The sequence below is a fragment of the Neophocaena asiaeorientalis genome, unplaced genomic scaffold, assembly GCF_003031525.2.
Source record: "Neophocaena asiaeorientalis asiaeorientalis breed wild unplaced genomic scaffold, Neophocaena_asiaeorientalis_V1.1 scaffold547, whole genome shotgun sequence".
Lineage (NCBI taxonomy): Eukaryota > Metazoa > Chordata > Mammalia > Artiodactyla > Phocoenidae > Neophocaena > Neophocaena asiaeorientalis.
Window position 1 is genome coordinate 68,329 of NW_020185330.1, and position 18,210 is coordinate 86,538.

An 18,210-nucleotide genomic window follows, 5' to 3' on the forward strand; every position below is an offset into this window, starting at 1 on the left:
ATCCTGGACATCAAATGCATTTTGTTTTCTATAAAGAAACAAATAAAAATGCCAAAACAAGAACAAAAGACACATGGTGGGGCTGGGGTTGCACTTTTAAAGTAAAGGTATTATGAGTGAAACCTTTAAAATACTCCATATATATTAAAAAATGCAATCGTGTTCTGGCAAGAAGGGAGGGGTAAGGTTTTTAGTACAAAGCTCCCTTGTCAATGAGATTACCCCCAATATGGTTATTTTACCTACCTGATTCCTCATCCTTCCCTCTTAGAAAACTCAGCTTTAGTTTAAAAAGATATTAATGATGAATTATGACACAATACTGGATGCTTCATGATCACCTGTGTATGAATTCAGTGTCTGCCCCAGGCACAGTGTGGAAAGAGGCAAACACACACAGCTATCTTTTGAGATATTAGACAAAACATTAATGTCAACAGCCAGACAAGCAAACACACATCCATTTATTCAAATATTGATCATATTGGGAATGCTAGTAAGCTGCTCATTAACAAGAGCTACCAGCATGATGAATGAAAAGGGGACACACAGAAACAACATCTTTAGATAGAAGGTCTGGAATTAGAGAGCTGCAGGAGGATGTAGCAGATGCAGGATGAAGCCTAGGGAAGGCTGGACCTAGATGTGAGCTAATCAATACAATGCACCTTGCTAAAATGCAGAGTCCCTGGCAGTCTGGGGAGGGGTCTTAAATTTTCCATTTAAAAATTTGCATCTTGGGGCTTCCCTGGTGGCGCAGTGGTTGAGAGTCCGCCTGTCAATGCGTGGGACGCGGGTTTGTGCCCCGGTCCGGGAAGATTCCACATGCCGCGGAGTGGCTAGGCCCGGGAGCCATGGCCGCTAAGCCTGCGCGTCCGGAGCCTGTGTTCCGCAACGGGAGAGGCCACAACAGTGAGAGGCTCGCATATCGCAAAAAAAAAAAAAAAAATTTGCATCTTAACATGTAGCCATGGGGTACACGGTGCAGCAGGGAGCTACACAGCGATACAAAGTCAGGAACTGTAATTCAGAATTGAGACTTCGGCTATCCCATTCATAAAGAGAACAAAAATACAATTAAAATTTAACAAGGAAAGGATTGAATTTTATCAGTTGATAAGAAATTGGTTAAGTTAGAGTCCTCTAGCTCGTGTTAATAACTAGAAACTCTATGAAAAATAAATGAGGATATGCACAAAGATCAAACATCCTGACTTACAAAACACTTCACGCTGCACTTAGGCAAGGGCAGGTTCTGGGTTTCAAATTATTGGTCAATGTGAACACACAATGCTTCCTGTAACAGGAAAGAACCTTACGGCCTATTTGCCTCATTTCAGCACTCAGGACTGTTGTAAAATACACCTTAAGTTTTTACATGAACCAGGAGGACGAGGAGGCAGAAACAGCATTCTTCTCGAAAATCATGTGCACAGGTGAGCTGACAAGATATTTTCTGCTGAAAAATGCAGCAGAAGCAGACTCTTCTCTCCTCAAGCACTGTGAAATGCCCATACAAGAGAGGCTGAACTCTGGGCTTCCCACCACTGGCCGGCCCCTCCTGGCCGCCTCTGCAAATCAGAAGCTGCACTTGCTCTTTTGAGGACACGCTGTTAAGCGACAAGGGACTAGTCAGCCAGTCACTCTCAATGTTGGTCTGATTTTTCCCTCCCAAATAATGGCTGGTTTTCATTTCACTGGGTTAACGAGTTCTGTAGGAGAATAGGACTCCTAGCTTGCTGTTCTTTATTGAGTCTCTTCCTGATTTTGGCAAGAAATCAGCCCTCAGTTATGCAAAGCTTGTTTTTAAGGTGAATTGAAAAATAGATATTTCATAAAAGCAAGCTGGTCTGAGCAGATCAGAGGAGAAAGAGAGAACTGCCTCCAGCCACCCCAGCTCAATCCACAGAGGCTGCGGGATGGTGATAAACCTTCTTTCTATCTTGCTTTCTTCCAACAAATCAACAAACTGGTCTGTAAATTTAGATTTCCATGTAACCAGTGATCCCTGAGTGCACTAACTTGCCGAGCCATATGAAGGGCAGGGGCCAGACGGGAGGAGAGCTTCCATTTATATCCAAGTGGGCTGTGTGGATCTGAACATCCCAGATGAAAAGGAGCTGAGACAGCAAGCAGGAGACTGTGGCGTGGGGAGCAGCGTGCCCGCCTGGGTGGTGGTGGCAGTGGTGGTGTGTGTGTGTGGGGATGCATGGCAGCTGGATCTGGGGTCTTCCTAGAGAGATTACTCGGTGGGATCTATTCCAGCCAGCATGGAAGCAGAGGTCAGCTCAGGGCCTCTGTGAGTGAGTGAATTCGAAGAAACGCTTTTCCCCTCAACTGCGGGATACACGGGACATGAAGAACCAGTGAGCAACCATCAGGGACTGTCAACAAACTTTGCTTTCTGATGGTACCAGTCATTGGTAAATGTTTCTGGGGAGCACCAGGAATTCAACAATGGTCAGGAGAGGGAGGCTTGCTGGGTAATGTGAACTGTGCATGACTAGGTATAGCAGGGTTCTAAGGGAAAGAATGTTCCAGCAGACTGCTTGATTCAACCCTGAGATTTCTACTATCAGCGTCTTTCCACTCAGCACTTTAGTGTGTGACTGTTTAACTTGAGGCTGTCGCAACTGCCTTTCCCCCCTCTTCTTCCCAGTGGCCAGTCATTTTCAGAGGACTATTCTGAGAAGGTTTCAATGATCCCCATTAGAGTTCGAGGTAAGTCAAGCATTTGAGCAATAAAATTGTTTTCCTTGCGGGGTGGGGTGGAGTTCACAACAAACACTTTATTACTGCAAATCTTCCTTGAAGAGAGCCTTCAAAACTGAAAGTCTGTCAACCTTTAAAAATCTTCCTAGTTTGTGCAATTTTCATCGGCCTTCTCCACTGTAAGAGCAACCATGTAGCTGATGTGAGTAGAGCAGTGACCATGCCCCCAAAAGGCATTCTGCTTTCCTGGAAGGTATTTTTTGTTTTTCACGGAAACAGTTTCTTTTTTATGTTTGCTTTTTAAAATCCCATCCCAGTGAACAATGGCTATGGTAGATAAAATTAGGTGTCCTTCTGACTCAATTTCAGTTGTAATGAAAGAAGTGATGATGTAGTAAAGCTAGCTTTGGAGACTAGCAAAAGCCACTTGGTCTCTCTTTTTCCTTTAAAAACACTAGAATATATACTTCTTGGGTCTCACAGGAGAGAAGGGATGGTTTCCTGAAATAAGGCCATTTAAAAGTAGCAAAGGTCATAGGTGGGATTAATAAAGAGTGACCTTTCATAAGACTTTGGGGAAAATGCACTTGAAAGACAATTTTTTGAGACTGATCTGCTGAGTTAAAAAAAATCTTTCACAGAAAAGTAAGAAATAAAATCCTTAAACATCCTGGGGTATAATGAGTACCATACAGGATACAAAGACTGAGAATGGATACCATGTATTGCTTGGTCAGGTTGTGTTAAAATCTTGGTCCTACTGGAAACGCCTGCCAAGCTAGGCTTCTCACCATGTAGCCCTAGATTACTTCACTGTGGAAGGGAACCAATTATTTTGTTTTTATATCTTTTTTTTTTTCTATTTTTTTGCGGTACGCGGGCCTCTCACTGTTGTGGCCTCTCCTGTCGCGGAGCACAGGCTCTGGACGCGCAGGCTCAGCGGCCATGGCTCACGGGCCCAGCCACTCCGCGGCACGTGGGATCTTCCCGAACCGGGGCACAAACCCGCATCCCCTGCATCTGCAGGCAGACTCTCAGCCACTGCGCCACCAGGGAAGCCCTGTTTTTATATCTTTTTATGATTATAAAATACACATTTCCTATGAAATATGCGTCATGTAGGAGAACAAACAGAAGATAGTCAAAGTCACCCATAATCTTATCTCCCAGAGATAATTAATTACTGTTGAAGCTTTGACATTATTTTTTTTTTCTAGCACTTTATTTTTTTGGTTTCTTTTGGATAGGTCATACTATCCAAATGATCCTATACCTCCTTTTTTCAGCTGTCATAAACAATTTCCCATTTCATTATAATTAATTAAAAACATATTAATGGTTACATTAATATTTTATTATATAATACCACAATTTAAAAAATTATCCTCCTTTTATTAGGCCAAATTAACATTTCATTGAGTGCCTATTTGTGCAACAGACATTTTACATATTTTCATAGTTCTGTGAAGCTGGCATCTCCATTTTGCAGACAAAAGTGAGGCTCAGGGAAGCTAGGTAACCTAATCAAGACAACAAACTTCATAAGGGTAATGAGTTGCACTTAGGCCTCAAATTAGAAATTAGATCTCATATTAGGGCCCAATTTTTTTTCTACCCAATGCTGCCTCCTAATTGATTTAGGAGTAGCTAAAGATACACTGGTTCTTAACAAAATTTGGAAGTTTGTCTTTCAATATGTTCCCAATATTCTCCTCCTGGGACTTCCCTTGGTGCATTCTCTTATATCAAATCTTTTAGTGCCCTTCTTCTTTGGCCCAGAGTGTCCAAACACTGAGGGAGGGGAAAGTGGATGGCGGTGACACTCAGCTTCTCAGCCTTCCTCTCCCCTGGGATTAGCTCCAGCCTAGGTCCCTCAACCCAATGCCTGATCACGCTGACCTTGGACTGACTCTTGGGAGGGCTCAGAGAGCTCAGGCTTCTTGAATATCCAGTATCCTTCTGCCAGTGATGTGTGTGTATGAGACAAAGATACGGAGAGAAAAAACCTAAATCACACTTAGCATCGGGGAAAACTGTCCATGCCAGGGCTGACTGTAGTTCAAAGAGTTAGCAAAGATAAACAAATACTTAAGAATCTAGTTTGGTTATATAAAAATAAAATGAGAGTCATTTGTATGGATTCATTACTATTTGTGCAGTTTTCTACAGAGCACTATAATTATACCCAGAGTTTTTTAATATAATAGTTAACAGGGACTGCCTGCTTTCGTCTTCTAAAAAAAATTAGAACACTGAGCTTACATATCTTGTAAGATAGGCATGTTAAGGAGGGCAAGACTCTGAGTGTAGAAAAGAATACTGAATGTGGACCTGGAAATCTGCGGATATACAGCCTTATTTGCCAGCTGTGTGATCTGAGGTGACTTCCCCTCTTAAGACCTTCAGTTTTCTCACCTACAAAAATGGTGACATGCTTCCTACTATCAAGAGTTATTGGGGGACTTCCCTGGTGGCGCAGTGGTTAAGAAGACGTCTGCCAATGCAGGGGATACGGGTTCGAGCCCTTGTCGGGGAAGATCCCACATACCACAGAGCAACTAAGCCTGTGTGCTACAACTACTAAGCCTGCGCTCTAGACCCCCGGAGCCACAACTACTGAAGCCTCTGCGCGCCTAGAGCCCGTGCTCCGCAACAAGAAAAGCCACTGCAGTGAGAAGCCCATGCACCCCAACGAAGAGCGGCCCCCGGCTTGCTGCAACTAGAGAAAGTCCGCGCGCAGCAAAGAAAACCCAATGCAGCCAAAAATAAATAAATTAATAAATAAATAATAATGATAAAAAAGACCCAACATAGCCATAAATAAATAAATAAATAAATTTTTTTAAAAAAGAAAAAAAGTTATTGGGGAAGATCATGAGCTAAAAGACGTGCTCCTCCATTTTATATGCTGCAGAGATAGGACACTGCACGTTATAGGTAGTCCACATGCAGGCAACCAGTGATAACTATCTTCAGAGCACCCCTGTGAGTCTGGCACCGTACAAGATGCTACGGATCTGGTGGTGAATGATATTGGCGATACCGGCAGGCTCTCTGCTCTTAGGGAGCTTACGCCTCAAAGCGGGAAGACTGACAGTATTCACTGATGTCAACCAAATGCCACAGAAAGCAGTAAAGCTCTACGTAAAATGTCCATAAATTATAAACCATCCAGAACACCATGAAGACAAAGGACTTTAATGACAAAATTAAAAAATATGTCTCACGTACCTGCCATCCATCTCGAATCTTCTGATTGAAGATTCCATATTCATATCGGATGCCATAGCCATAGGCTGCAAGCCCCAGAGTTGCCATGGAATCCAAGAAGCAGGCTAAATTAAACAGAGCACAGGCCACAGGCAGCGTCATCAAGGTTACTCAAAATTTTGTCTTTCTCTAAAAAACACGGCAGCCACAAAACATTTCTCTATGAGAAACCATATTTGTATCTTAAAGCAGAGACTGCAGCACAGCGGGTATTGTTTTTAAAATAACATTCTAATTATAGAATAAACTATAGAAAAGGTAGAAAATACAAACATGTATAAAGAAGAAAACAAACATTTATTACCTCACCATCCAGAAATAACCACTGTGTTGGCATTTCATCTGAGAAATGCCAGATGTCCACGTTAGAAAGGTCCTTTATTATGTCTATGTTAGAAATTCCTTTATTGTGTCTGTTCCTCACACTGCCCTTTCTAGGGGAAGCTGTCTCCATGCCCCCCTGCTTGAAAAGACGTGTATAATTTACATGTAAATTGACTGACTAGCTGGACATCTGGGGCAGACTCTCTTTCTGGCTAATGGAATTCCAGTGTGGTTCACATTATCAGGTGGCCTTATGCTTCAGGGAGGCTGGACCAACTGAATCTTGACTAAACTTCTAAGCTAATCATAGTAATTTTATGTCCTTCACCAGTTTGGGTTTTGGCATGAGCATTCAATGACATTCAATCCAATGAGAGGTGCTAGAAAGTCTGCTGGGTACAGTGAAAGATTTTCCTTACTGCTGCCGTCTTTCTTCCATGAAGGTAAAGTCAAAAGAACCACAGAGACCCAGAGTCCTAACAGAATTGTGCTGCTGAATCAATTAATCTGAAAATGGCCAACCTCTGAAGTTCTCGTTCTGTGATAATACATGTCCTTGTTGGCGGAACTAGCTTTTGCTAGGTTTTCTGTTTCTCGTAGCCAACGGCTTTAATGACAGAGCACCTGATCTAGAGCAGCCAATCAACAGGCTGGGTAGGATCTATCTTGTGGTCAGGAGCAATTTTAGGGGTTACGCTAAGCATGTTGCCCCTCTCAGGAATCTGAACTGAGAAATATACAGAGAATGAGAAAATATAGTAGGATCTAAAACTGAAAAGAACATTGAAAATTGCAGATCAAACAGGAAGAGACTGAGCTAGGTTCACGGTGGAGTCCTAAAACAGATCCACAAAGGCCAATGGCCAAGACCTTCAAGTTACTGTAACATCACAATGGTCTTCCAGTCCCTGTGCTCATGTGGCCTGGCTCTGTCCCAGTTCCTGCTCTCTCGGAGCTGTGGTGATTTGTCTTTTCCTGGGTCCTGATCAAATTATCCTTAGAGCCTCACCAGAATGGGGGTCCCAGTTTTTTCAGTCTGGTAAGAGATGAGGTCATCTAATGAGAATTACTCAGCCTCATTCACCCCTTCCCTGTCAGGCCCAGAGTGGGGTTAACGCTGCCAAAAAATAGGCCTGGGACTTTACATAAAAGGAAGGCAGGCTACCTTGTCAGTCTTAGATGAGCATGCCGTTGGCTCTGCTGGTCTTCCTATAGCTCCATGGAAAGCCTACTAATAACCCGATGATTAACTTCTCAAGGTGGCCAAGTATGCCAAAGGCAGCGTCTTCTATGACTAACTGCAACGTTAAAACACATGGCCACTAATGTAGTAAGGAATAAACAATATGAAACACATGCAAATGGAGTTCTAGTCATTTGAAACTGTGTGTAAAATTAAGAGATTGTGGAATCATTTCTAAAAGAGAAGACGCAGATATTTATTTTTCATAGAGTACGATCTGATACATACATGTGTGGTCGTACATTCTATTATTAAATTTAAATTTCACAAGTAAATAATATAGTAACATCCTCTTTGTAAAAACAATTAAAATGTTACAGACAGGGCTTCCCTGGTGGCGCAGTGGTTGAGAATCTGCCTGCCAATGCAGGGGACACGAGTTCGAGCCCTGGTCTGGGAAGATCCCACATGCCGCGGAGCAACTGGGCCCGTAAGCCACAATTACTGAGCCTGCGCGTCTGGAGCCTGTGCTCCACAAGAGAGGCCGCGATAGTGAGAGGCCTGCGCACCGCGATGAAGAGTGGCCCCCACTTGCCACAACTAGAGAAAGCCCTCGCACAGAAACGAAGACCCAACACAGCCATAAATAAATAAATAAAGCAAACTGTCAACAAGTAAAAATAAATAAACACTATAAAATGTTACCGACAGGGCTAGCATCCCTTTTGACTGCCACCCCCAATTCTGTGCTCCTCTCTACAGAAAGTCACAAGGAGCAGTTCAGTATTTCAAATTCCAGACTTTTTCTATGGATTTACATATATACATTCTCACATAAAATATTAATTTTTTAAAAACATAAATGGTATCACACTGTGTGGCTTTTAATGCAACTTGTTTCCTCTGCCCCCAGCCCCCCACCTCTTGGAGGTCTATGCAGGGAAGTACAAATAGTTCACTTTTAGGTTGACACATATTATTCTGTAACATGGTGTTCCTCTACTTATTTACCTATTCTATCAATGGACATTAGGTTATTTCTAAAATTTTGCTTTTACAAACAATACTGTAGCAATTATTTTCACATGCCTCCTTGTGTACATGTTGGAGTATTTCTTTAGGGTAGATATCAGGAAGTAGAATTGCTTGGTGGTAAGGATGCATATTTTTAATTTAACGGCATTGGTATTATATTTTTAATGTTTTCCTCTGTATTTGTGGAAAAATCATTTCCTGGATAAAGCAAAGGACTCAAACTTCATCCATACAAAACAAAAATATTCATTAATTCAATCATACCAATAGTATAACAAGTGTATCACTGCCTACTAGTTAATCAAAAAGCAAACTGTTAAGTGCACAGGACGATAACACAATGGGTAAACAACTTAGGTGCTACCACACGAGTATGTGAATTGAGCAGCTGTGAACAAACAACAGTGAAGTGAAGGGGCCACTTTGGAAACCCTTAAGTGAACAGGAAGGATCTGGTTAGCTTTGGGGTTTGAAGCAATGTCTCCAAACTTCTTAAGCAATGTCTCTTTTGTTAAAGATCGTTTCTCTACTGTTTGTCTAGAACTGGTCAAACCACCGTGCAGACTCAGAAACAAACACAGCTACAACCGGCTCACGCTGTGCACTTCTAGACAGTCTTCTGGTTCTTTAAGCATGGCTGTGCATGGCATCTGAGACGGCGTCAAGGGCCAGACAATAGCACACTTACCAGCAAGCCTCCCAAGACCACCATTGCCAAGCCCAGCATCTTCTTCAATTTCTTCTAACTCCTCCATATCCAGTCCAAGCTGGTGATGAAAGAAAAACAACATAGGACGTGGATACAAACTTCAGATATACAAACAGGCCACTTCAGAGAGAACAGTCATTTCCTAAAGCTCTGGGTTGGGTCTTCAGGTTCATCTGTGAACTCAATCCTGCCAGGTCCCTCACTGCTTGAACTGCCATCAGATACCCGCTGCGGATGCTGGTGACTGAAGATGCAAACTGTCCGAGATGGCACAGCAGCAGCTTGGAGAAGAATATGGGCTCTAAATGTCCATTACCGACTCTGTTACTTCTTAGCTATATGAACCTGAGCAAGGTAGTAAATCTCACTCTGCCTTTCACTTCTCGTTTAAAAATGAGGATAACAGTATCTACTTCATTTAGGGCTGTGAATTAAATGAGATTATACAAACAAAGCATTCAGAATGATGCCTGGGTAGGTATTTCTTGATAAATGTTGGCTATCACTATTTCTTAAAATTATTTTTTGTTGCCAGGATAAAACCTCAGAAATAGACCAGTACCAAGTTGATACTAACTGGACTAAAATTTGAAAATTACCAAAAGGTATGAGGTCAGATTTTCTGGGATGGACTACAGTTCATCTTTTCATGACCACAACATATTTACTCAGTAAGGTCAAAGGTTGTTAACCCAAAACCAGTTAGTGAGTCACTGCCCATGACACCAGGGGCCAGACAGCAGTCAGGGAAACCTCAGCCCCGTGTTCCTGCTGGATGGGCCTAAAATCCTCTACTTCTCTCTGGGGTAGATAACAGACTGTGGGGGGGATAATGGGAGGGGGAGATAAATTAGGAGGTGGGATTAACATATACACAGTACTGTATATAAAATAGGTAAACAACAAGGACCTACTGGGCTTCCCTGGTGGTGCAGTGGTTAAGAATCTGCCTGCCAATGCAGGGGACATGGGTTTGATCCCTGGTCTGGGAAGATCCCACATGCCACACAGCAACTAAGCCCGCAAGCCACAACTACTGAGCCCGCTGAGCCCGCGTGCCACAACTACTGAAGCCTGTGCGCCTAGAGACCGTGCTCTGCAACAAGAGAAGCCACCGCAATGAGAAGCCTGCGTACTGCAACGAAGAGTAGCCCCCGCTTGCCGCAGCTAGAGAAATCCCGTGTGCAGCAATGAAGACCCAATGCAGCCAAAAATAAATAAATAAATTTATTAAAAAAAACAAAATAAAGGACCTACTGCATAGCGTAGGGAACTATACTCAACATCTTGTAATAACCTATAATGGAGAAGAAGCTAAAAAAGAATATATAGCTGAGCCACTTTGCTGTACACTTGAAACTAACACAACATTGTAAATTAACTATAGTCAATTAAAAAAAAAGAGAGAGAGACTGTGGGAGGCCAAGGAGCATCTGTGACCTTGGGGATGGATGGAATTGGTTGCCAGTCAGCTCCCTGCCACAAAGTGTTGGGACCCGCACAGCCAGAGGTCACTAGCAGCAGTGTGGACTCATATCAAAAATTCTGCAGCTGTAGAGGTCACTTTGGACTGTTCATCTTACAATGAGGAAACTGATGGCCAGATAAACTAAACGACCTGTCCTCTGCTGACTAGATAATAATCTAGCCCATGCCTGGCTAATAATGGTCCATTGGGAAGTGACTGCATTCTCAATCCGAAAGTGATGCAATCCATGAAATTTTACATGGAAACATAATTTACACATTTGAAAACATACGCACAAGATGTAACTATGCTTGAAGTGGATGCCCCAGTTGCCATGGGGTTACCTGCTTGGATCCCTACCCTTATTCAAAAGTTGCTTTCTGACACAAGTCCTGATAACTAAATCTTCTAAGAGTTCAAAAATGGATTTGCTTCTGTTCATTGTTCAAAGGGCTTTCAAACTTGCTCCCTGGTGACTAGAGTCCTGGGGTCCTTGTGACATCAACTGCTAATGCTAGTGCTCAGGACTTTTAACATTCTAAACATGCGAGTCTAGAGTAGGCTATAAACCTTGAGCAAGGAGACATGGGTCGCTTCATCCCACCTGGTTAGATTATGGTGCAAAGGAGGTATATTTTTTTCAGCTGATATCAGGGGAAGCAAAGAAAAGGGAAGCAGAGAGGAGCTGCAGTGGTTCTTTCACACGAAATGCTCTACTAAACCCACACAAAGGAAACCAGCCCTAGTGACAAGCAGCTGGCCACATTAGAGGACACAAGCCCTATGCCAGGCCAAAAGCGACTTGAACAGTCTCTTACTTAGAGTGCATCTTTGCAAATACTCGTTCCTCCTATTAACCACATCAGAAAGGTTAAGGACTATTTTTGGTATGAAGATGCTTGAAGGTCAAAGGAGAAACAGTTAAATATGTTCATTCAAACAAATTAGCACATTAGGTTCAAGACCTCAGGCTCCTCATTTAAAGAGGAAGTGTATTTTACATCTCATTAAGCAACAGAGAAAGTATGACAACAGAATTTTAAAAGTTTATTACTTTCACGTATTGCCTTGATATACAAATAACAGTCAAACTTCGATCCCTTTAAAAAAAGTATATAGGAACCCAAAGTAAAGCTTGTGGTTCCGATAGCAGGGACTCAAGTACTTCTTAAAGGCTTGTTCAGATGCTAATTTCTAAAATGTAATTTGTTGCATAATGCTGTCAAAAGCTGACTGCAGAACAAAATTCTCATGAGGCAAAACTAGTTCTCTAGCTTTGTTCCTCTTAACCCAGAGATCAGGAGTACTATAGATTTCTAATAGTTTGTAATAGCCATGTCTACAGAAGCAATTTTTCACCATTTTTTTTGGGGGGGTGGGGCGGCTATATCCCCAACGTTCCTGAGTTGAACTTGAAATTTAAAGGGAGAGAACGAGAGAAATACGGAGACAATGTACCTGGTAAATGGCCTCGTCACAGGCATTCTGCAGGCCAAGGTTGATCATGGTGTTCTGTAATGTTCGGCCCATGTAAAATTCCAAAGAGAGGTAATAAACCCTCTGAAACAAAGAAGAGAGAGGTCATGTTAACGGCTATGAGGCCAACCTTACTTGTCAACGTAAAAACACAAGGTCACCAATAAGAAACAAACAAGCAGAACTACTTTAACTCAGGTTCAAATGAGACTCCTATAGATGCATGAAGGGCTAAAGAAAAGCACTTCTGATAATTAACTGGCTTTGGAAAAACCATTTCATATCCTGGTTTTGGTGGTAATACTTAAAAAATATATATCTTTTACCCCCAGGGAGTAATCCAACTCATTAGATTCACTGTTTTGTGGGTTTTTTCTTCCTGTTCATGAGCCTCATGAAAAAACATATGTTTGGGGTAAATGGAAGTCAGACTGACATAGCTCATCATTCATCTGTAAAATGTTTACAGGATGAGGGTCAGGTGGGGTTGGCTGTGAGCATCTCAAGTCATCCAAGAAACACAGAGATTAACTCCTTCAAGATACACCCAATGGCTACAAAGTATTCCTCCTTAACTGTTACTGCAAGTAATATTATAATTAAATATTTTAGAATTAAAATTATCCTAGAAAGTCTATGAACTGTATACAGTCTTCTGTATAACAAAAGACTGCCTCAGGTTTATTGGTGTCTGTTCTTGGTGAAATAGGACATTTCTCTATCAGGTTAGAAACTGTTTGCCTTTGACATAGTAAAAGCCAAGTAAATATCAATAGTAATCAGAGTTGAAAGCAAAAGGTGCAAAGCTCAGACTTTCCTAAAACCCTTTAAAATACAAGCACAGTTTACTAGTCAAAAAAACAAAAAGGGTCAGTAACTTCATCATCCTCTTATAAAATATCTTACTCTCTGTATCAGTTCCTCTTTGCTTTTTCACCAAACACAAAACAAAACAATAAAAATCTGTAAATGCATCAGTATCAATATAAAGTCACCTCAAATTTTAGGGACTTCCCCATTTCTCAATAGGAAGAACCCCAAAGAAAAGGATTTGGTCAACCAGGAAGTACTAAAAAAAAAAAAAAAGAATATAGTTCAATATAAGAAATGCCTATTATAAAAATTAAAAAAGGGGCTTCCCTGGTGGCACAGTGGTTGAGAGTCTGCCTGCCGATGCAGGGGACGCAGGTTTGTGCCCCGGTCTGCGAAGATCCCACATGCCACGGAGCGGCTGGGCCCGTGAGCCATGGCCGCTGAGCCTTCGCGTCCGGAGTCTGTGCTCCGCAACGGGAGAGGCCACAACAGTGAGAGGCCCACGTACCGCAAAAAAAAAAATAAATAAAGAAGAAATGCCTATTATGATATTTAAATCATTAGTTACACATACATACTTAAAATATTATATGAAAATGTCAATTCAGAAATCTTACTTTTCCCTACTTTCATTTTATGAAACAATTGAATTCTGTCTTCCCATGGATAGTCAACATGTTATCAAACAATATTTTCCAGAGCACATCATCATTATTTTTATCCAAGTTGTTTGAATATCTATAATGCTGTCATTAGGGCCCTCATTAGTTTATTAGATACCTTTCTGTGAGCTGGGAAAAGGTATCTTTCCTGGGGCAGACTCAGGCCAAAGAGGTGCAAGGCGTCACTCACCCCCCCCCCCACCAACGGCTGGCGCCAATGTACCAATGCATCACAAAAAAGAGCATCTCAAGCCACAAATATCCATTTACATAACATCAGGGCAGTTTTTTTCGTTCTTCCCTGTGTGCATTTTCATGATCTCTATAATATAACCACTACCTATTGCTTTTTACTTTTTAATGATCTATAAAAAGCCTGGTTATAAATGCAGTATATATATCCAACACTTGCAATTGTGAGGTCATAGCCCCAGGAATAATGACGACATTTGTGTTAAGTTTCTTTGTCTCCCTTTTAAGGATTCTAAATTAGCATGGACTTAAGAGTTCTTAAGACATTTCAAGGTCTTCCTAAAAAAATGTTGCTGCTTAAAATAAAGTAGTTGATAGAGAGCATCTTGTTACATGACAGATTTTCCAAGGACATGAATTTAAGGTGATTTCCTATTTTCCCACAAATAAAATTTTGGAGGGGGGATAGCACCTTATATTTGGTGGTATAAAAGACCTTAAAAAATTGATCTCCCTCATTGTCTTAGTTAGTGGTCCCTAAACATTTAAAACATACTTCTGGTAGTAAAATATTTGAGCATCTCCAATATAGCTTATAGATTACATGCATGCACTTCTATTACTAATATCTTATGTATATTTTACAAAAACTAGATATTTTCAAAAGGCTTGTATAGATAAAATAAAGAAGACATAACAATAAGCAATATTTTAAAAATACTTTAAATTTGTTCCTAGTGTTAATTACTAGGTGTATGGAATAGGTGGCAACACAACTGAGACTTGCAGGGCAAGCAAGAGTTGAGCAGAGTCCCACGTGGTGGGAAGGGCATTCCAGGTGAAGGGTGCAGTGTGGGCAGAGGCCCGGAAGTGGGGAGAACAGGTCATGGATGGGGACGGCAAATTGGCCTGGTGGGAGAGCAAGGTAACGGGAGGGACAGGCTCACCTGGGCTGAGGAGGGCCTCCAGTGCTTAAGGACTGTGGAAGGCAACACTGCCAGTGATAAAGATCTGAGCAGAGGGCAAGATGGATGTCTTTAAGAGGTTTAATCAGACTCTAACGCATAGAATGAGATGGGATTGCAAACTCAAATGCCTTCAGGAGCCAGACAGAAAATAAGTGTGTAAAGGCAGTCACAAAAAACAATGAGGAGTACTGGGCCAAGAACTGGAGTGTCCTGCCCGAAGGTACGGAAAGTAAAACTGCTTAAAGATGTCTAACCGACCAAATAAAATAAGTCTGCTAGCCATATTCAGTTGCATGCAGCCAGTTCAACCATTTCTGGGAAGCAAGGTAAACACTTAGAAATCTACTTCATCGAAGACCAGAGGCCAGGGCCTCAGGCAGAGAGAAGTGAGAATGGAGGAGAGTGGGTATTTTCAAGGCAAACTGCAGAAATCAACAGAATTTGGCAACTTGTTGAACGGGGAATACAGGAGGAAATCAAAGGCGAAACTAAAGTTTTGTGTCTGGGTGACTGTCAGGATGACAATGCTATTAACATTAGAAACACAGAAGAGACGGCAGGATTAGGAGGGGTGATGATTTGAGTTTTTAACATGCTGAGTTTAAGGGAATAAGGGGAGATCTACGTATGTTTACCGAGCACTTACAAATGTAGGAATGGAGCCAGAAAAGGAATTGAGACTAGAGATCCAGATTTGGGATTCATCTGCAGTTACTGGAAAGCAGGGGAGGTGGGAGAGAAGACTGGACACACCTACTGGCTCCACTCTATGCTGAGGGCAGGGACCTTGTGTTATGTGAATGACTGTCACAGAGCAGACACTTTATGAACATGTGTGGACTGGATCTTGTTCACTTGTATCACTATCAGAATACCTGGCTTATACCTGTGTAAGTAAGAAGTGCTTGCCCAGTGCAGAAACTAACAAGAGAACAAGAAAACCATAAAGTACCAGATAAGTCACTGGAGGAGAAACGTACAAGGCGACTGTGTTCTATGTCACTAAATGCTTTGGAAGTGTGTGGGGAGGGGAGGGGGGCAGGCTCTAAAATATGGCTCATCATCTCACTCTCCAGCTTAAAAACTTAAATAATAATTTTTAATGTAAGGTGCAGTCCCCTCTATGCAAATAAAAATTACGGTAAATATATGTATACATAAAGTGTTTTCTGACGATATAGTTTAGCAGTTGCTACCTTTGGGTAGAGGCCTAAGCCTCAGGGGCAGGGAAGTTACTTTCCATTTGAAAGCTCTGTTACAGCTGCAATTTCTCACTCTGAGGACTGTTTTGCTTAGGGGTTCTTTGAGCACTCGGAATATGGGCTATTCTTTTTCATGCTTTACATATTTTTAAAAATCCTAATAAATGTTTATGTGTATTTCCCACTACCTCCAGGATATTCCCATCATTCACCCTTTCCAATATGCCTCCAACCGGCGTTTCCAGCTTCCTCTCTCAAGACGCACAACCATCCTCACTGCTGCTGCCAGAGCTGCTCTCTCACCCGCACTCTACACAACACAATCCCTCTGGCTGCCAAGTCCTACTCAGTCCTCCCCACCCCGCCTTCCCAGGTTGGCCAGGTGGAAATAGTGTTCCTCCGTGCGCCCAGCAGCGTCCACTCTAGCCCCCGCGCACTGGGTAGGGGTGGTCTGTGAACAGCAGTCCTCAGCAGTTCCCGGGTGGCCTGGCCCTCGGTCTCCAGTCCGCAGGAATCAAGGAAGTCCAGAAGCTCCACACCCCACTCCTAGGAACTGCGTGTTAGGCGAGGGGCGAGGGGCGGGGGGCGCTCAGAGCTCTGACCATGGGGTGGGACCTCTACCCCTCCCTCTTCACCACACTCGGGCAGTACCTACGACAAGCCCGGGTCTCCCGCGAAACCCCCATCTAGTCCTCCAAAAGTTCTATGGGCTCCGAAGCACCTTCTTCCCACCCTTCCCCACCTACCTCCCCTTAATTCTTATTACCTTTTGACGACCTTTGCATTTGTCTCCCTCCCTAAACATTCAACTTCCCCGAGGCAGGGTTCTCATCCGTTTTGTTCTGGGTCGACTGCCTGGGGCCGAGAACTGTGTCTGGCATACAGAGAGGAGCCGCCCGATATCTCAGAGTAAACGCTGAGAGGAATGCTCCAAAAAACTTTGTGAAGCAAGTGAAGCAAGTGGACAGGCGAGGGAGGCCTGGGCGTCGGCTCCAGGCGGTCCCCAGGGGCAGGAAGCGCAGTGAGGCCCACGAGATGTGAACGGGGTGTTGGCGGAGGGCCGCATCTGTCCCTTGGGCTGCCCACCCGCCGCCCAGACGCTCTACGCCGGACTTCGCGTGGGGCAAGAACGGGGTGAGGAGAGGTCCCTCCTGGGCCTCCACCCCCCCCGCCGCGACTTAACGTCGGCCAACCTTAAGCTAAGTGAAGTTCTTCAAGGCAGGTGTGAGCGCCTGGAAGGCAGAGCCCATCACTGTGGGCTCCTTCTCCTCAGCAGGCTTCCCAGTGACGCCCCCCATCTCTGCCCGCCCGGACAGCAGGCCCCAACCACAGGGCTCCACGCCGCCCAGTACGCAAAGTGAGGGTTAGGCGACGCCGTGTGCGGGGCCATCTCACCCGGTGATCTCTCCCCAGCTCCGGGAGGGGGGGGGCGGGGAGGGGCGGGGTGTCGCTCCCCATCTTAGGGGGTATCTCCTCACGTGGGTCTATCCTCACTTGGGGGGGGTCTCTCCCCATCTCGCGGGGAGGTCCTTCCTCACCGGGGGTCTCTCTCCACCCCGGTGCAGCCTCACCTTGGGGTCGCGCTCGTAGTAGTGCTGCTGCGTGCGGATCCAGCGCCCCACCAGGTGGTCGCGCACCGTGTGCGCCAGCGCGAAGAAGTAGTCGCGGGGGGTGGCCACATTGCGGTCCTTGACCAGCGTGAAGTGCAGATGCCGGTTGAAGCCCTTCTTCAGCTCGGCCACGTTCTCCACGCCCACAATGCCGCGGATGCTGATCTGCCGCCGCTTCTCCTGGTCGGTCAGGGGCTTGGCCATGGCGGCGGCGAGCAGTAGGTTCGGCTCCAGACGCCCGGCGGCAGGACAGGGGCGGAGTCGCCCTGCGCCTCTCGCCGCTTTTGAGTCGGCGAAAAGTTTGAGGCCCGCCCCTCGGTGCGGCGCCGCCCGGGGTTGCAGCCCGCCCTCCTGAGAGGCGGAGGGAAACCCTGGCCGCTCCCTTGGACTCTGGGCTGGGCAGGGCGCGTAGGGCGGTGGGAGAGCACCTGTCGCGACCTCTGCGCACCCGATATGCCAGGGGGTGGAGGTGGGGGGCTGGCGGCCAGGGACCTGGGCTGAATACTCTTGGCAGTTGAAGGTGGGACCTTTGGTGACTCACGTGGACACTCTGACGCCTCCTTCCGGATCTGGGGAATGGGGCTGG

The 18,210-nt window shown here is 44.3% G+C and overlaps 1 protein-coding gene across 2 annotated transcripts in view; it reads right to left on the reverse strand.

The window, feature by feature from the left end:
* PYGL (glycogen phosphorylase L) overlaps positions 1-17,904 on the reverse strand; it is a 58,608-nt gene extending 40,704 nt beyond the window's left edge. Inside the window, exons 1-4 of one of the 2 annotated variants that reach the window (XM_024734736.1) lie at positions 17,586-17,904; positions 12,160-12,261; positions 9,213-9,291; positions 5,944-6,047 (exon numbers count right to left, since the gene is read on the reverse strand). In XM_024734736.1, coding sequence (XP_024590504.1) covers positions 5,944-6,047; positions 9,213-9,291; positions 12,160-12,261; positions 17,586-17,828 — 528 coding nt within the window. In that variant the 5' untranslated portion in view covers positions 17,829-17,904. Of the gene's footprint in view, positions 1-5,943; positions 6,048-9,212; positions 9,292-12,159; positions 12,262-17,585 lie in introns of those variants that run through there. The other variant, XM_024734735.1, reaches the window with a different exon arrangement.
* Between the last annotated feature and the right edge of the window lie 306 nt (positions 17,905-18,210).